The following is a 20,152-nucleotide window of genomic DNA, read 5'->3' as shown; positions in this document are numbered from 1 at the left end:
TTCATTATTAATACATAGACACATCAACCCACAGGGTTATCATCTACAGATCATGAACTATAGCCATAATTTGTCTTAGCAAGATTTAACAACATAATAAATATTCTTTATATCATTCTAGAACTGTGCTTATTCTACCTGGAGATACTCAAAATGTGCCTCAAGTACTCAACCAGAGTCTCACTTTTGCGCAAATTATACCACCACACTTTGGCATCACCTCCTCTCATTCACGAAGGCCAAGTTTGGTTCAGATACCAACCAGAAGAAGATTCTTTCTTTCATTAAATAAATCCATCAAGACTGTATCTGAAATTAGCATGGTTTCAGGATCTGGGCAATACTGGGTCCCATAATGTCCTGGCTACAGAAGGTAGATCTGAAAAATTTTAAGGGGGAAAAAAAGGATATTAAAATGATTCGAGGGGGAAAAAGAGACATGGTAGATCTAACGTAATGAGTAATTATTATTTTGTAATCACTTTTGCAAATATAATGTTCATTTTTTAAATAAGTTTCCTTTTCTTTAATTATAAAATTTCAAGATGTACAAATTTTTATATAAGTTGTAAATTTCAAATTATATGTAGGTTTTAAATACTATTAAAACTTTAAACTCTGTTTAATACAGAGTTTAAAATACAAGGGAAAGGTAATACTTACTCATATCCATGTTTTCCAGATATATCTGTCACCATTTCTGCTCCCAACTTATTCTGAGAACGCCCAAACAAATATTCCTTCCAAATGAACTCAATATTTGTAACATTTCCAACATTAACGTCTGCATCAATTAACTTTGTGTAAGTCATGCCTGGCTTAAGTGTTCCACTGTAAACAGAAAAAGAAGACTCATAAGCTCACACTGGGTATTCTCAGTGCTGAAGTGAAGCCACATCTGTGTTGTATCATGAAAGAGGAAGTCACGTCTGCTGGCATTTGCTTGCAGGAGATTTATTGTTTTTGTTCATGTCGATCAGCATCTTGGAATAGCAGGGTTCTGAAGCTTGAAAGGAAGGGTGAGGTAAATGTTCCCATTCCCTACTTGACTAGTAGATGTTGGGGAATGCCTAGAGAGGCATTATCTTGATGGGATCTCCATAATGAAAGGTCTGGTCTTGGTTTTCTAGTCTCAGAACACCAGATTTTTATTGACACCAGGAAATGATCACACTGTCAATGAGGAGCTAAATTCACAGAAAACTGATCTCTGTTCCCAAGGGGGAAATGTTTTCTTTTTATTAACCAAAATGTCCTCCAACTCTCTCCCTGGTAACTTCTTCACTTGCATGAAAAGAATGACGTAACCAAACTAGTCATCAGAAGATGTTTTGGTGTTCTCAATAGATGCAGAAAAAGCTTTTGACAAAGTACAGCATCCTTTCTTGATCAAAACTCTTCAGAGTATAGGGATAGAGGGTACATACCTCAATATCATAAAAGCCATCTATGAAAAACCTACAGCGAATATTATTCTCAATGGGGAAAAACTGAGAGCTTTCCCCCTAAGGTCAGGAACGCGGTAGGGATGTCCACTATCACCACTGCTATTCAACATAGTATTGGAAGTCCTAGCCACAGCAATCAGACAACAAAAATAAATCAAAGGCATCCAAATTGGCAAAGAAGAAGTCAAACTCTCACTCTTTGCAGATGATATGATACTTTATGTGGAAAACCCAAAAGACTCCACCCCAAAACTGCTAGAACTCATACAGGAATTCAGTAAAGTGGCAGGATATAAAATCAATGCACAGAAGGCAGTGGCATTCCTATACACCAACAACAAGACAGAAGAAAGAGAAATTAAGGAGTCGATCCCATTTACAATTGCACCCAAAACCATAAGATACCTAGGAATAAATCTAACCAAAGAGACAAAGGATCTGTACTCAGAAAACTATAAAATACTCATGAAAGAAATTGAGGAAGACACAAAGAAATGGAAAAACGTTCCATGCTCATGGATTGGAAGAACAAATATTGTGAAGATGTCAATGCTACCTAGAGCAATCTACACATTCAATGCAATCCCCATCAAAATACCATCCACTTTTTTCAAAGAAATGGAACAAATAATCCTAAAATTTGTATGGAACCAGAAAAGACCCCGCATAGCCAGAGGAATATTGAAAAAGAAAAGCAAAGCCGGCGGCATTGCAATTCCGGACTTCAAGCTCTATTACAAAGCTTGAAGACAGCATCAAGACAGCATGGTACTGGCACAAAAACAGACACATAGATCAATGGAACAGAATAGAGAGCCCAGAAATGGACCCTCAACTCTATGGTCAACTCATCTTTGACAAAGCAGGAAAGAATGTCCAATGGAACAAAGACAGTCTCTTCAACAAATGGTGTTGGGAAAATTGGATAGCCACATGCAGAAGAATGAAACTGGACCATTTCCTTACACCACACACAAAAATAGACTCCAAATGGTTGAAAGACCTCAATGTGAGACAGGAGTCCATCAAAATCCTAAAAGAGAACACAGGCAGCAACCTCTTTGACCTCAGCCGAAGCAACTTCTTCCTAGAAACATCGCCAAAGGCAAGGGAAGCAAGGGCAAAAATGAACTGTTGGGACTTCATCAAGATAAAAAGCTTTTGCAAAGGAAAGGAAACAGTCAACAAAACCAAAAGACAACCGACAGAATGGGAGAAAATATTTGCAAATGACATATCAGATAAAGGGCTGGTATCCAAAATCTATAAAGAACTCATCAAACTCAACACCCAAAGAACAAATAATCCAATCAAGAAATGGGCAGAAGACATGAACAGACATTTTTCCAAAGAAGACATCCAAATGGCCAACAGACACATGAAAAAGTGCTCAATATCGCTCGGCATCAGGGAAATCCAAATCAAAACCTCAATGAGATACCACCTCACACCAGTCAGAATGGCTAAAATTAACAAGTCAGGAAACGACAGATGTTGGCGGGAATGCGGAGAAAGGGGAACCCTCCTCCACTGTTGGTGGGAATGCAAGCTGGTGCAGCCACTCTGGAAAACTGTATGGAGGTTCCTCAAAAAGTTGAAAATAGAGCTACCATATGATCCAGCAATTGCACTACTGGGTATTTACCCCAAAGATACAAAAGTAGGGATCCGAAGGGGTACGTGCACCCTGATGTTTATAGCAGCAATGTCCACAATAGCCAAACTGTGGAAAGAGCCAAGATGTCCATCGACAGATGAATGGATAAAGAAGAGGTGGTATATATATATACAATGGAATATTATGCAGCCATCAAAAGGAATGAGATCTTGCCATTTGCAACGACGTGGATGGAACTGGAGAGTATTATGTTGAGTGAAATAAGTCAAAAAGAGAAAGACATGTATCATATGATCTCACTGATATGAGGAATTCTTAATCGCAGGAAACAAACTGAGTATTGTTGGAGTGGGGGGTGGGGTGGGAGGGATGGGGTGACTGGGTGATAGACACTGGGGAGGGTATGTGCTCTGGTAAGTGCTGTGAATTGTGCAAGACTGTTGAATCTCAGATCTGTACCTCTGAAACAAATAATGCAATATATGTTAAGAAAAAAAAAAAAAGAAGAAGAAGAAGAAGGTAGCGGGAGGGGAAGAATGAAGCGGGGGAAATCGGAGGGGTAGATGAACCATGAGAGACGATGGACTCTGAAAAACAAACAGGGTTCTAGAGGGGAGGGGTGTGGGAGGATGGGTTAGCCTGGTGATGGGTATTGAGGAGGGCACATTCTGCATGGAGCACTGGGTGTTGTGCACAAACAATGAATCATGGAACACTTCATCTAAAACTAATGATGTAATGTATGGGGATTAACATAAGAATAAAAAAGAAAAAAAAAAGAAAAAAAAAAAACTAACATTACCAATAGTGGAATAAACTGACATCATGTGTTTCCTGATACAACTCACTGAGAAGGACACAAGATCACTATTGTGATATTCCTTCCTTTCAAAACTATACTACGGGAATCCAATATTGAGGAAACATCAGAAATCCAAGCTGAGAGACATTCCACAAAAAGAACTGACCTGTACCCTCCAAAAATGTCAAGGTCAAGAAACATAAAGGCTGAGGAATTGTTTCAGAATAGAGAAGTCTAAGGAGACAACTGCATGCAGCATCATATTGTGGAATGGATCCCGACTGGGAAAAAATTGCTATCAAGAATATTATTTGGACAATTGGCAAAATTTGAATATGGAATGTCGATTGATAGGATCATATCATTGTTGGATTTCCTAGGTTTAATAACTATATTGTGATTATGTAGAAGACTGGCTTTGTTCTTAGGGAATGTGTGCTGAAGCATTTAGGTGTGAGGGCAAAAAAAGACAGCGAGGTAGGGAACAGAGATTTAATGGTACAGAAACACCATTTTCTCCACTCTGGAATTCTTGCCCAGCCCTATCAGAGAATAGGGCCAACTGGGGTGAGGTCGACCGGGAAGTGAGGCTCAGGATATTCAACAGGAGGGAGAAAGGATGTGCACAAGATACACACACACACACACACACAGAGACCCATTCCCGGGGCAGCTCGGGGATTTGGGGGAGCTTCTATAATCTCAGCAATTATAATGTAGACAGGAGTCTTATTCTGAAAATTCCTAAACTTTAGCTTTGTGACTGGCATTGCTGCTTTCTGGGATGAGGGGAATGATGGTGTTTCTCATAATTTGTTTGTTCGCATTTAATACTTGGCTTGAAGATAGAACTCTGATGACATCTGTCCCAGGAATCTATGATCTGCAGGGCTTCCCAAGACCTGTTTCCCAGTCCCTGCTACTTTAGAGCAACTCTCTAACATACTGCAAGGTGAATGTCATTTGCCCCCGTGGCAGTCTTGTTCAGAGGGTTTGTTTAGAATAGGTTGCTTTAGCTAGTGCATTTTTGAGACTACAGTGAATCATTCTCTAAATGGTGCCTTATGGGGGCGCCTGGGTGGCTCAGTCGTTAAGTGTCTGCCTTCGGCTCAGGTCATGATCCCAGGGTCCTGGGATAGAGCCCCGCATCAGGCTCCCTGCTCCGCCGGAAGCCTGCTGCTCCCTCTCCCACTCCCCCTGCTTGTGTTCCCTTTCTCACTGTGTCTCTCTCTTTCAAATAAATAAATAAAATCCTTAAAAAAAAAAAGAAGATGTTTTGGTGAGCATGGCAACAGAGCAGAGAAGTGGATTATCTTGAGGCATAAGGCACATCTTATCCAAGCCAAAATGAGACCAGATGTGATTTCCCTATTTCTCTTGTTTCCTTCTTCCATTCTTAATGTATTGTCTATCTCCTCTCATTAGAAGAAAAGCTCCACAAGGACAGGACCTGTGGCTGTATTCTTAGCAATCAGAACAATTCCTGGCACACAGTGGGCATTTAAATGTTTGTTGAGTGAATGAATTTTGCTATTCCTAGGGCCTGTCTTACTCTATTCCATGTAGAATTAATTGCTTTACTTTTCTTCCAGCTTCTTAGGGATAATCTTCCTGTTGCTCTCTGGACTGCCTTCACTCAGTGAACCTACTGTGCGGACCTCCATAACTGTGTCATTAGAAGCCCACATGACTAAAATATAATCCACAGGGAGGGGCCAGACTCTTGATGCTTGACTGAAAAATAGGAATAGAGAGCGTGCAGACGTGTTAATCTGACTTCATTTCAAGATGGGACATATACCGTAAACCAGAAATACTGAATTATTCTTAAAAGAGGATTGGATGACTGCAACAAGATGACAGACTGCTTCTTTAAATATTTGCAAAAGAAATGCAGAAATGTCAAAATATTCTTACAATTTTTAAAAAAGATTTTATTTAGTTGTTTGAGAGAGAGAGTGCGCAAGCGCTAGGGTGAGTCGGTGGGGAGGGGCAGGAGAAAAGACTCTTAAGCAGACTCCCCGCTGAGCACAGAGCCCCACGTGGGGCTCGATCTCATGACCCTGAAATCATGACCTGAGCCGAAACCAAGAGTCGGATGCTCACCCGACTGAGCCACCGAGGTGCCCCAAAATATTCTCACAAATTTTTAAGCAGGTCAGGGTGGGAACTGCCTATTTGTTCCCACCTGCCCCAGGTCAGAGGCCTTTATGCAGAGCTCAAACTGCCCAGCCTTAGGCAATATCCTGTGGGCCTCAGAGCCACAAGCACACGATTGATCGTACTGAACTGCTCTCAGGGACCTAGCTTAATGGAGACACAAAGAACACGTGGAAATAAGATATGTTAAGACAGGGAAGGGTATTTGGAACAGAGGAACCACCTGAGTGAAGTCAAAGAGAGGAAAAGTGGGATCTAGTGAATGCTGGGTAGTGCAATCAGGGTAATCTGGCTGAGCTGAAGATGAACAAACCAGATGGTGGGAGACAGGGCTGGAAAGGTGGGCTGGAGCCTGTGCGTTCACAAGGGTCCAGAGGATCAGACTGAACCCATAGTTGCCGGCAGGTGCACTGAGGCAAGATGATGTGCACAAACGGCCAGAATGATTAATCTGCCGCATCCTTTGGCTGACAAAATAACCACAGAAATCTCTTGTTTTTCATGCCCCTGCCCAATCTTTGAAGACGATGGAAAGCAAAGAGGCAAAAATCTAATCCATTCATTGGTTTGCAAAAAGGAAGCATCTAATTAGTGTGCATAACCTTAATTCTGGAATGGATTACAGAATTAAACAACGTAAGTAAAATCTCTAATACAAAAATGCCAAGGCTGACCAAAGAAAAGATTAAAGGAAACTCAAGATAAAAGGGGACTTTAGCCAAAGGTACACAGTGAATGTCTCTGCTGAATTATTCCCACCTTTGACTATTTCAACACTTGTCCAGTATCTGTGCATGCTACTCAGACAGCTTATTAGAAATCTGGCCATTTATATAAATGTCTTATTCTATAAGTAATTTGAATCTATACAAACCAAAACATAGGCGAATTTGTATAATGTTAATGGACTGGATTAACAATAACTTGTTTATTGTCCACCTATCTAGATCTATAATTTTATGCTATCATTTTCTAACCTTTTCTGTTTGTAGGTGAACTGCAGAGAAAATAGAGCCTATGATTTCTATTTTATATCTGGAAAGCCAGAAGTGAAAAGAAAAGTCGAATGTGTCAGGACAGCCCATGGCATTCCGCTGTCGGAAAAGCCCGAGCTGCTGACTGAGCCAGTCTGAGCGAGTGCCCAGCACCGTGCCACCTGCCACTGCCTCGTCCTTGGCCCTTGCCTACCTGGCCATCACAAACTCTTCCGTGTTCCCGGTCGTTCCACCTACACGGAGGATCAGGGTCCCTTGAGTGGCATTGTTTCCATCGAGTTTGACAGATAATTTGTGCCTCCAACCTGGAAATTAAAACAAAACAAAACAAAAAAGTGAAAATGAAGAGGTGAAAACACGAGAAAAGCATGACTTCCTGGGCACTTTGATGTGAACGCAACTTTCAGCCTTGAACACGGCTGTTCGTGTTCATGAAAAAGCACAACTTTATATAGCTTGAGTGACTTTGGTGAAAAACTACATTTAAAAATACATATAAATGTACATGATTTCATGTTATGAAAGTAAATAGTGTCATGATATTCTCTAAAGAAAATTCTTTAATTTTCCAGGCATTTTTATGACTTTTTAAAATGGAAGTGTGTGTCTTCTTCTGTCTATTACATTTGTATTCTGCAGCATGTATGTTTTGCACAGCCAGGTTTTTATTGGCCATGGTTTGGCAACTAACCCAGAATAAATCTAGAAAACCTAGCGGGCAAGAGGGTCTGTGCTTTTTAGAATGGGAGGCGAAGTGAGCTGTCCCTTCGTCTCCCGCGGGGCTCTGTGCTCAGAATGCCCAGTTAGCCCAGGTCTGGGGCAGCACAAAGCCTGCCAACAGGACAAATCCCTTGCAAGTGGCCAAGGGTCACTTTTACAAAATCTGGAATGAAACAGATCTTTCACTGTGAATTCTGGAACTGCTGTATGTTTAGTAACACATTGAAAAAAATGCAATTCTTCCTAAAATTGTTTGAAAAACGTTTGAATGGGGAAAAAAATCTCCAGAGAGAATTTTCAATTCCTGAGTTAATCGTTGCAGAGTTCTTCCCTCCTCAGCCCACCCCACTGCCATGTCTGCACGGAAACCCCTGTCCCCAAGCTCCCAGAGACCAGCATTGGCGCTTTATCGGCTTTATCCCATGAGCCCTCGGAACCATCTCATCTGACCTTTTAGCATATCTGGTGCAGTGGATCCATCCTTCCTTCCTCATTGTCTTTCTTTCCCTGGCTCCTTTTACTGCTCTCCACACTGGTTTACCTTCTCTCTCTGAAAGAGACTGAGACCTTCCTCAGTTTCCTTTGCAGTTTCTCTTTCTCTGCTCTCTTTCTTCTCATTTTACACACTTTTTTGGGTAATTTCATCATCCTCCTCCACAGCCCTGATGGCTGTCTACACACAGGTATATCTCTCAAATCACTATCTGTAGATCACATCGGTCTCCTGTATCTCTGACTACCTTGTGGGCACACCCCCCCCACACCCCAAGGCATCTCAAAACCTGGTAAGTTAGAAACTGAGCCCATCAGCCTCCTCCAAGCCAGACTTTCTTCCTGTGTCATCAAGTTCAGCGAACGGAACAACATCCAGCGAGCCAGAACCATCCTTGACTTCTCGACTTTTGGCATCCCTCAAGTCCATTTGCCAGGTTCCATTTTGCTTCTACCTCCCAACCATCTCTGTACTTTCTCCCTGTCTCCTACCTTTCTGTCCAGCTTTATTGAGACATGAACATTGTGGACGTGTATACCGTGATACACACATAATGATATATTGTGAAATGATTAGCACACAAGGTTAGTTACCATCCATCACCCTCCATGGTGGTGAGGCAGCACTTATCCTAACAAGTCATTCTGCTTCCATCTTGTCTCCCTCTAATCTATGCGGCAACAAGAATGGCTTTTTAAGAAACCAATCTGATAATCTTAACACCCTTTGGTGGCTTTCCAGGAACTCATAAATTCCGAACTCCCCACATGGCTCATGATTTCATTATTGACTTAATTTACATCTCCTGCCTCATCTCATATTACTCTCCTCCTGGCCTCCACAGTCCTGACATGTGCTGTTCCTTCTGCCTGGAATGCTTCCATTTCCTTCTCTCTTACTCATCTTTCAGGAGTCCACTCAGAAATCACCTTCCCTCAGAAAGCTCCATTGACTTGGTTGTGGAAGACCCTCTTTTGCATGTCTCTTAGCAGAACGTTTATTACCCGGGATTGAAACTCCCCACTAGTCTAAACTCACGGTATTGCTTCCTCCCTGCATCCTCAGAGTCTGGCCCAGTGCCCAGTTATTTAGTAGACACTCAGTAAAAACTGTTGAAGTTTTAAAGATAAGTACCTTAAAGCATTACAATAAAAAAAACTGAGCTTCAATACTTACGGGCAAATGGGGAAAGAGACCCTGTGTTTAAAAAATAATATGATCTATTAGGCTGCGTATTTTTGAGGTGAAATCTATCAGCAAAATGACCCATTGTTGGGCAACCTTCTTTGGGACAATGGAAGCAATTTCCCTGGTGACAGAAAAAAAGAGGTAGGTTAGAAATGTAATTAGAAATGTTGACCTTCAATAAACTCTTGATATATTATTAAACTATGATAAATCTTTAAAATTTAAATAAAGCACATGCATTTAAAAATGACTAAGTTGCCTAATGGGCCACCCTGTTTTCAAAAACAAAACAAAATAAAACAAAAACAACTGAGAGGAAAAAAATGGCCTATTAGAAATGTGAGTAATGCTATGAATAGAGAATCCCCAGAAGAGGAAAGTCAAATAGTCTATAACTATGGAAAAAGCTGCTCAATCTTACTAGTTGTCAGGAATGGGCTAATGAAAACAACATACAATTTCATACTCAGCAGATCTGCAAAAATTAAAACAATTTGCAACATCAAGTAGTGGTGAAGACAAGTGTGGGAATCTCGTTTGCTCCTGATGGGAATGTAAATTGACAGATATTGCAGACAGCAATTTGGTAATGTCTAATAGAGACAGAAATGTGAGGTGCCTGGGTGGCTCAGTCAGTTAAGCATCCGACTCCTGATTTCAGCTCAGGTCATGATCTCGGGGTGGGATCAAGCCCCACGTGGGGCTCTGCTTGTCCTTCTCCCTCTGCTCCTCCCCGTGCTTGCACTCTCTCTCTCTCTCAAATAAATAAATAAAATCTTAAAAAAAAAAGACAAATGCACACATGCTTTGACAATTTCACTTGTATTACATGCCATAAAGAAGCTTCCATACAAGCACACTAGTAGACATACAGAAGTATTTACTGAGAACTGCTTTTTTTTTTTTTTTTAAGATTTTATTTATTTGTTTGACAGAGAGAGACACAGTGAGAGAGGGAACACAAGCAGGGGGAGTGGGAGAGGGAGAAGCTGGCTTCCCGCCGAGCAGGGAGCCAGATGCGGGGCTGGATCCCAGGACCCCGGGATCATTACCTGAGCTGAAGGCAGACACTTAACGACTGACCCACCCAGGTGCCCCTGAGAACTGCTTTTAATAACAAACACCTGAAACAACCAAAATGTGTATTAGTAGGGGAATGAAGAAATCAATTGTGACTGATTCCTATAAAATAAATACATTAGATCTACACATATCAATGTAGATCTCAAGTTTATAAAATTTAACAACAACAACAAAGCAAATCCAGGAAGATAAGTGTAATACTATTTATCTGATACATATTGGATTTACTCCAAACCCTGCCTCAGAGGAGGGTGGGAAGGAATGAAAGGGAATGAAATTTTATCTGTACATTTTAAAATTCGGAGCAAAACTAACAAAATGTTAACTTAAAAAAATCTTGGTAGCGGTGTTTGAATATTTGTTATTTTAAGTTTTGAAGTTTCGGATATATAAACCATGAACATTAAGGCTAGGATTATAGTAAAGCATCCCATGTAAAACTCTATTTTTAATGAAGAAAACTTGTAACAATAATAAAAGGGCGCATATTTATTAAGGGCTTACCACATGCCAGGCACTTTTTAAGCACTTTATGTGCATTTTACTAATTAATCCTCACAAGCCTCTTTATTATTACGGTGCTTTCAGCCTCCTTATCAAACAGACGAGGAAACCGAAGTGCAGAGCAGTTAAAGAATTGGTCCAATGATACGTGTCTAGTAAGTGAGGGAGCAAGGATGTGAACCAGACAGCCTGGTATTAGAATTCCTCCTTCATTTTATTTTATTTTATTTTATTTTAATTTTATTTTATTTCATTCTGTTCTGTTCTATTTATTTCACTTCACTTCCTCTTTACGACTGTTTGGGTAGAAGCACAATAAAACATGTCAAGGAAATTGATGCAATGTTCTCTAGTTTGTAGCCATAATTGGCATCCATGTGGCACAGGAGCCTAAGCTTCTCCCATCTCGCAGACTGTAGCCCATTATCTCTGACTAGACTGTGACTCCGAGGGCTTCTTCCATATGCCTTCGGTACAGTAAGTGTCAAGGTCCCTTTAGCCACTCAGAGCAGCATCTGGGGCCGGAAGGAGGAGGAGGCGACATAGAAGGAGGTGGTTGGGAAAATGCCAGGGTTTGGCTGGCAAGCTCCCCAAGCATGGCAGTTCACCAGGGCATGCCATGGGTAAGAATAACTGGCTCCCGAGACGGAGAAGGTGGCTGAAGGGCATCCAGTCACCTTGCTCTGTTTAAGAGGACAGAAACGGCTCATTCCTGTCCCAACACTAAACTTAGCCACAAAGTGCTATTACTTACAATAAACTCCAGCTGGAAACCCCACATTTTCTACCCTGATAAAACAGGGAATTAGATCTCTGAAGCGTAAGAAGGAAAATCTTTCCACTTCTCACTACAAAATGGATTTTCTTTCTCCTTTTCATAGTGATAACCAAATGAAAAATACATTTAGTTCAGATCTGGCACCGTGCGTTTTATGACTTAAACAAAATCAGATTTGGTATTTTGTCCCTTATTGATCTGTGTGGAACTCCTGTGAGCTATATGCCTTAGTTCGGCTCTGTATAAATAATTAAATTTTAATAAAATAATTTTCACGTTCCAAGTAAATAGTAATATGTTTGGTTGTAGCTATTGATTGGTTCAACCTTCTCGGGGCATCTTTGAAGATGACATTTAAAATATACACACAGACAATTTTTTGCCCTGGACTTACACAGTAAGCATCTAATTACTGCATAACAAATGGCCCCAAACACAAACTTGGATATAATCTTCAAAAGAGCTGAAACAACCAGAATACAAATAGTTGGTTTAGTTATTTAAGCCCTTCAGCAATCCAGCTACTGTTCAGCACTCTGCACAGAGAAAGAATCTATTATTTCCCAAGATGGCAGATGCATTTTTTGCCACATACTCAAAGTACTAATTCGTTGGCCGATCATGGTTCAAAAAATGACTTGCTAATTAAATACCACAGCAAAATACTTTACTTACCGCTTTGAAAGATCTGTAGGATCTACAAGGATAAGAAATAAATGCATCAGGATTGAGAATGCTTTCAGTATAGAAGCGATGACTTCGGGCATGGTTGCAATCAAAGAAGGAAACCACTTCTGCAAAGACAATTTCCAATTAATTAATAGCAATAAATGGATTAACTGATAACTAATAGTAAGAACCATTTCTTAGAAAAGTAACTTAAAAAAACAGATTCTTGACTTGGGATGTCTAGACGGCCAGACCTTGTATGTAGGCTTGGATACTGAACAACATTTATCAATAGCATATATCCTTTTCTTTGTACCAAACAATTCTTTGTGTGAATCTCCAGGGACATTCAAGCAGGGTAAATAAACAAATGCAAATAGAAATGACTTTGTGTTCTGATACTATTATCTTCAACACTTCCCGGATCTTTGACCTAGAGCTTTCAAGCACTTAGAGCTTTCAGAATTCTTGTGCACACAGCATCTCCACCTTAGACCAATTTGTTCTCTGTCTCCCTGTTTCTGCATGAAGACTGAACTCCCTCCTATTCAATCACAACACAGCCAACAATGTTAACCCATGCACACCTTCAACTGAGCTTCGAGGTGTCACAGGTGAGAAGTATTATAAAGAATGCTACAGACAAGTTAGTTCTGTCATTGCCAGGCATGACATTATGGCCACTAATAGTTCAGATTATTGCAACAATAAATAAGATGCATCTAAATACATTTGTGCATTCTGAAGTTAGCATAGCATTCTAGTCACTTATGCTCTTAAATCTTCTATAGCAACATCTTTAGTGTCTGCCATGGACTAGTTTTCCAATGACCTACACAACTTGGTTGATCTTTGAGAATCTAGATTTTGTTTTAGTATATGTGGTAGATCATTATACTGTAATAGTGGCCTCCAATGAGTCACTCTTTTTTAGGTCCTCACCCCTTTGCAATAACAGATTACCATTCCTCCTTTCAAGAGCAAGGAGCCTATTTTTTTTTCACTCCCCCCACCCAACCCTGGATTGCAAGCTAGTCCCCTGACTTGCTTTGACCAACAGAACATGGAGAAATTGACCCCATGCAAATTCAGGTCCTCAGTCTTAAAAGACCTTCTAGCATCCACGGTGGCCTTCTTAGAACCCAGCTTTTCTGTTAAGAAATCCTGGTTAACTGGCTGGGAAGAAAGGCCCTGAAGATGAACAGACCACTTAAAGAGAAGAACCAGTACCAAGACCCCAGACGTGGAAGACCATGTTGAATCTTCCCACCTAGCTTAACCCAGTGTAGCCCCCAACTGGATGCAATCACACAACTCACATCGCAAAGCAAAGTTTCTATAGAAATCTGCCTTAATCTTGACCCTCAGAACAATGGGCAATGAAACCATTGTTTTTTTAAGCCATTCTGGTTTGTCATGCAATAGATAACTGAGACAGGGTAACTTCAGAAAGCAAGATCAATAAATGGCATCATTTTTTTTTTTTTAAAACAAGGACATCTCTTACGTCAGGTCTTTTTATATTCAGATTTATATGCACAATTAATTGTGATGTAGACAAGATGGTTCGTTAGCATTTGGGAAATATAAATTTTAAAAGTAAGTGATTTCTTAGTCATAAGTATAATGTAAAATCGAATATCTTAATGTCTTCGAACTCACCTAAATCATAACATGACTGATGCACATACTTTTTTTTTTTACTTAAGATTTTATTTATTTGATAGAGAGAGACACAGTGAGAGAGGAAGAAGCAGGCTTCCCGCCGAGCAGGGAGCCTGATGTGGGGCTCCATCCCAGGACCCTGGGACCAATGACCCGAGCCGAAGGCAGACGCTTAACGACTGAGCCACCCAGGTGCCCCGATACACATACTTTAAATAGAGTTGTAGGAAATTTTATAACGTCTTAAAATGATAGCTTGTGAAAAATATATTTTACTTGAATTAATTCTTTACAGAATTTCAAATGTTCTGTGTATGTATATAAAGAAATATTATGATCTATATTTTACCCTAATAGAAAGGATTTTAAGTCATAATACAGAAAATAAGAAGAGAAATAAGTTTTATAATAGGCCTTATTTGAATGAATTTTGCTTATCTCTTCTAGCTGGAATTGGCTTTCTCATTTTGAGTGTCTGTAATTCGCCAGTTATTGTTTCTTTTCTTCAGTAGGCATTGCAAACAGATACTTCTAATCACATTTACTCTTCAGAACAGATATTAAAACTTTGCAATTTGTCTCTAGAGAAGAGGACATTCCAGCTACTCTCAATGTCATGATCTGTGTATCTTTCCACTACACCAGCCAATTGGAAGATCAAATAATTACATCATCAAGATATTCTGACCATGTGGAATCAGAGGGTGAGATATTTAGAGTCATTCATTTACTATCATATCATCATACATTATAGTATTATGCATTTTATATATTATGTATGATATGTTTCATTATTTACATGTTGATGATATGCAGATCCAGAGAATAATGAAATCCCCAAATAATAACTTCTGTTGCCTTATTACCAGGTGCTCTATAGATACTATTGTTATTGGACACTATTATAAAGGGTTAAATACTATTTGTTTATTTGTGATTAATTTAATGTATAATCCATAGTGATTCTGTTAAAAAGTAAGTCAAACCATATCTCTCTTCTGCTCCAAATCCTCCCACGTCTCCCATCTCACTTGAGTAAGAGCTTAAATCTTTATAATGGTCCATAAAGCCCTGTATTTTCTCCTTCTGCCCCTTCTCTAACCTCATGCCTCCTACTCTCCTCTTTCAATTCACTCCAGCCACAGTAGGCTCCTCACTGCCATGAACTTCCCAGGCAGGCTCCTGCCCCAGGCCCTTTACACTGGCTGCCCCCCACCCATTGGCCTGGCATGCCTTTCTCCCAGGTATTCTCATGGCTAACTCCTTTAGGTCATCTTTTCAGTAAGGACTCCCTGACCACCCTATCAAAAATCTCCTTTCCCCACTTGACCCCCACTATCACCAACACCTCATATTTCATTCCATGCTTTATTTTGTCTCCTTACTCTATTATTGTTTTTCTAGCAAATTAGAATATTAGCTCCATCATGGAGGGGTTTTTGTCTTTTGTATTCATTTCATTTTGTATTCTGTTCCTAGAATAATGCCTGGCACATAGTAGGTACTCAATACATCTTGCTGAATGAATAAGCATATCCTTCTCATTTACATTGAATGACTACAACATGCTAGACATTCTGACAGGCCCTGGGGATACAAAGATAAATAAGACACGGACCCTGATCTCACAGATCTCACAACTGGTGGGAGCTTTATGAATGTGACTGTGTTTGGGGGCTAAAGCATATTTTTATATTATATTACGTGCAAAAGGGTGTGGATCCTGTCCAAGGAGGGAGCCGTGTGAATGTATAATAGCCAGCTTCATATTTTAGAAAGTATTTACCTTCCTTGTAAGCGTTGAGATCAAAGTTAAATAAAGGTGTTATTAAGTCTTCACATCCTGGCATATGCTTCCCTCCATTTGGGTAAAAGTCAAGGTGACCACAAGCATTAATAGTCCCAGCACCTGAAATAGATAAAAGCAGGATAAATGCTTCTAAAATTCTTTTCCATGCTTCAGTGTAGTTTCTGTTTGTATTCAAAACTTACCAAACTCAAAGAGCAAGCGAACTGCATTTGTATGAATGACATCAACAAATTTGGCATCTGAGGGGTCCAGCCTAACTTCATTTGGAGTATTGTGGAAATATGGCCCGGCTGGGTCCAACCCTGGAAAAAAACATGAAAATCCATTAAACCAAGACACGTTCTCTCTAAGAGTATATTCATAGTGTTGTTATTTTGGAAGGATAGATGGTGAGGGCAAGGTATTCTTTCCTTTATGATATATATAGGTCAAACACCACGCAAGACAAAGTATAGATGCATAAATTGAGTATAGACATGCAGGTCTCTATAGATTACAATGTCACATTCCTATTCACAAGTAAGGCTGTGTCCAGACAATACCAAAACAATTAACAAAGTCAGAAGGATCAAATTCTAGGGTCTGTGCAGGATTACCATATACCTAATTAAGGTATGGATTGCAGATGATCTCAAAAGCAACATCTGTATGCAAAAATAGAGATAAAAATAAAAGATAAGAGCTCTTTAGCATGTAAACATGAATCTACAAAGCAACACACTTAAGCTTAGTTTTCAGCTGTGGCTCATTATTTCCACTTCATTACATTACAAATGAAAAGCCTGACATCCGGTGATGTGAAGTGACTTGACAAGGTCACCATATACTGGAGGCAAAATGGACTAAGAGCACAAGTGTCTAGACCCTCAGCCCACTGTCTCCTGTTCAAATATCTAATAAAGATAAAGGTAAGATATCTAGAGGTCTCTAAGATGTTATGACCATTCCCATATCCACTCATTTATACATTTGACACTTATTTATCAAGCACTTACCATGTGCCAGGAACTAGGTTCAGCACTTGGATACAAAGAATAAGGCCTAGCCTTGTCCTCAAAGAGCTTTGTGTTTGATGGACACAAAGAGAGAAGACAGCTCGATTCAGGATGCTCTCAGTGCAGAGACAGAGGTGAACCTAGGTATTATGCAAGCACAGAGAAGCAACACATAAGCCAGTCTTGGGAAATTGGGACATGCTTCTGCTGGAGATGGGAAATACGAGCAGAGATCTGAGGAACCAGAAGAGTTGGCCAGGGTAAAGAGGGGTCAGCAGCGCCCCAGGGGTAAGAAAGATACTCTTCATGGCCTGCAGGTGAAACAGTTAAGCACATCTGGGAAACTGTAACTGGTTTTTGAGGGCTGGTGTACAGAGTTTTAGAACTGGGTGAAAGACAAAACTAGCATTGTAAGCAGGAGCCAGATGTAAGCTGAACCACGCAAAAGGGTTTGGACATCCTCTGGTTGGCAATGGGAAGCTCTTACAAGTTTGCAAAAGGGGAGATAACATTTTAGCAAAAATCCCTTTGCTGTAAAATGGAGACTGGATCCCAGAGTGGAGAGGACTTGGAGCAGAGTGGCCTGAGCCCTGTGGAAATGTGGCAGGAGCGAGAAGTGAAGGCTTGTGCCCCACGCTTCCAAGACACAACAGTCCCAGGATCGATCTTCAATGCTAGGAAGTTCATTTGATTGTTTAGTGTGCAATCGCCAATTCGCTGCAAGCTTCTGATGAAGTCAAGAGCTCTGCAGAGATGCATCCAAATGTGAGACCCACCTCAGAGTCTACTGATCAGAGAAGGGGCAAATAGCAGGGAAGCAGGGCCCCTGCATTTGGGTGGTTCCAGGTCTCAGGAGGAAAGGCAGCAGAAGGTTCAACTTAGGCATGTCTTAAAATCTATCATTTAATTTTGCTTTGAACTGGTTTTATGATAAAGCTAGTATCTTTCTTGAAGTTTTAGTTCTTTTATTACTCAAGGAACATGATTGTTCAAAAACTAACCACTTGCAAGGAATATAGATTGTGGCATCTAAATTATAGCAATCTTTGGATTTTCAGAGAGCCTTTAAAAATGTATTGTTTTCTATTTACTCAACGGGATAATTCACTTGGGAGGAAGAATTGGGAGTTATATAGTATCTGATTTTTGAAATCAAAATTGAGAAAAACAAAATCTTCACAAATTTATGGTAACCCAGTGTGATTTTTAGTACATGAACAGCAATGTTCCTCCCTCTCATTTATGGCTGAAAGGCTGTGTAGGCCCCATGACGTTCCATCGTCCCAAACTCTGCCTGTTTCTTCATTCCCCTGGGCCTGAAAACTTAGAGCAAAGGGAGATTTTTGCTACCCAATGACTTCAGAATAAAAATACAATTTTATTATCCCAAATAAGAAAGATGGCCATGGGCTGGTGCTGTTGTTGGGGTAGGGATTGGGAGCTAGAAGAAAGGAAGTTTTCAGCAGGAGAAGTCTGCTATACTGAGAAGCTGCAGAGACAAAACACTGTACATGCAATTTGGAGTTCTTAACTATTTTTAGAAAAAGATACTTAAAGTTCAAATTTGAATTTAAAGCATAAGTATGTGTGTACGTTCATTGTTTTAACCAACAGGAAATGTACACCTACTATGTGTCAGGCCTGGGGAGGTGTGGGGGTAAGGGAGACTTTCTTAGTAGTTCAGGGTCTATCAAAATAAACAGGTGAATGAATAATTGTATATATATGTATATGTAGGTATATATGTTATATATGTATATATATAACCATGCAACACAAGAGTTGCATTTTCGGATATAATAGAGGGATATTTCAAAGGATATGGGAAGTAGAGAGAATTAACTCTGTCTGAGGAAGGTGCATTTGAAATGAATCTTGAAAAATGAACTGTGGCCATTTAGGGCAAGGGGCAATAGCTTGGGGCAAGGCAAAGAAATACGAAAAGCCACAATGAAACATGAACCATTTATGTGAAAAGCTAAGAGGCTTTGGGCAATGGAAAGTTCCAGCAGTGAGTGACACAGCCTGTATTTGGAAACATGAGGACTTGGTAGCACTTGTGGGGGATTGGGCTGGGGGACCCGTCACGAGTGACCAAATCCAGGCGAGCAATGAAGAAGGCCTGAGCTGGGACAGTGACCAGGACACGGACAGGTGCAAAGCGGACGAGGAAATCCAGCACCTGCTGACTGAATATTGGTTGGGGATGCAGAGGAGAGAGACGCCAGGCCAACTTGTTGATACTGAGGCTGATATTTCAATCTCATTCCATCTGACTCAATTGGTTTGGAAGTCGGCGTGCAGGGAAGGGAAATGATTGATTATCATCCTCAAAAACCTAATTCACGGTATATACTAATTCATGCTAATTCGTAGTCTACATACCTGACTCTGCAACTTATTTTTAGACTTAATAGTATATCCGGGGGTAATATTCAACATTCTAGCAACTGGGACAGCCTGGGCACAGGCCTTAAACCAGTTCCACACAGCCAGCATCCACTGTGAGCTGCGCCCCCGATGTGTCCAGGACATCCTTCCAGAACCACCAGTGAGGCTCTCACTCATTCTTTGTGTTAGAGGCATGGCGTCGCACAGCATGTCATCTCCATCAGCCGTCCTCGGCTGGTAGAGGTCAGCTCCCATTACTTTCCCACCACAGGTAATGCCACAGTGAACATTCTCTAACGTGGATCTACACCCTCATGCTTTGAAAATCCTTTTATGTGTAGTTGAGTCCCATTTTCTCCTATCTTACATTTGCTTCCTCAACTTCAGTTGGTGTTTCAGATACTTGATTTTGTGTGTAAACAAATGTGTAAGCAAATTCCAGGCCCAACCCCAAGGCAGGCTTACCTGTTATTCTTCCAAGGCCTGGTACCCTCGACCCAGCTTCCCCGGCCAGATGTGCTCCCACGCTGTGGCCAATCAAGTGAACTTTAGAAGGAGAATATCCAAATTTTTTCTGATAGGATTTTTAAAGGAAAACAACACGTATTTTTAAAAGACCAGGTGGAATGGCTTACATGTGTTTGACCTAAGCTTGACATATTTGTCCCTCTCACACACAGGATGGGAATTAGTCAATGGACAAAGTGACCCCCCATGTCCACTCGCCTCCTTGTCTGGCTGAAGGAGAAAGCACCGGGCAGGACTGGAGGTCAGGTTTTTCTTCCTGTGTTAAGGGGCCTCGTGGTCCTCAGGGAAGAACAGCCCAGCAACCA

General features: G+C 40.6%; 1 protein-coding gene across 1 annotated transcript in view; it reads right to left on the bottom strand.

Annotated features, from left to right (window-relative positions):
* Positions 1–315: 315 nt before the first annotated feature.
* PNLIPRP3 (pancreatic lipase related protein 3) overlaps positions 316–20,152 on the bottom strand; it is a 38,388-nt gene continuing 18,551 nt past the window's right edge. The window contains exons 5-12 of the mRNA XM_045879221.1: positions 19,785–19,893; positions 16,116–16,235; positions 15,910–16,032; positions 12,465–12,583; positions 9,413–9,545; positions 7,217–7,328; positions 664–831; positions 316–379 (exon numbers count right to left, since the gene is read on the bottom strand). Coding sequence (XP_045735177.1) covers positions 316–379; positions 664–831; positions 7,217–7,328; positions 9,413–9,545; positions 12,465–12,583; positions 15,910–16,032; positions 16,116–16,235; positions 19,785–19,893 — 948 coding nt within the window. The remainder of the gene's footprint in view (positions 380–663; positions 832–7,216; positions 7,329–9,412; positions 9,546–12,464; positions 12,584–15,909; positions 16,033–16,115; positions 16,236–19,784; positions 19,894–20,152) is intronic.

This window comes from Mirounga angustirostris, unplaced genomic scaffold (genome assembly GCF_029215605.1).
Source record: "Mirounga angustirostris isolate CCGP_5_RB_7025 unplaced genomic scaffold, mMirAng1.0.hap1 SCAF_6, whole genome shotgun sequence".
Taxonomy (NCBI): Eukaryota; Metazoa; Chordata; class Mammalia; order Carnivora; family Phocidae; genus Mirounga; species Mirounga angustirostris.
This window is presented reverse-complemented; position numbering and strand designations above follow the sequence as displayed.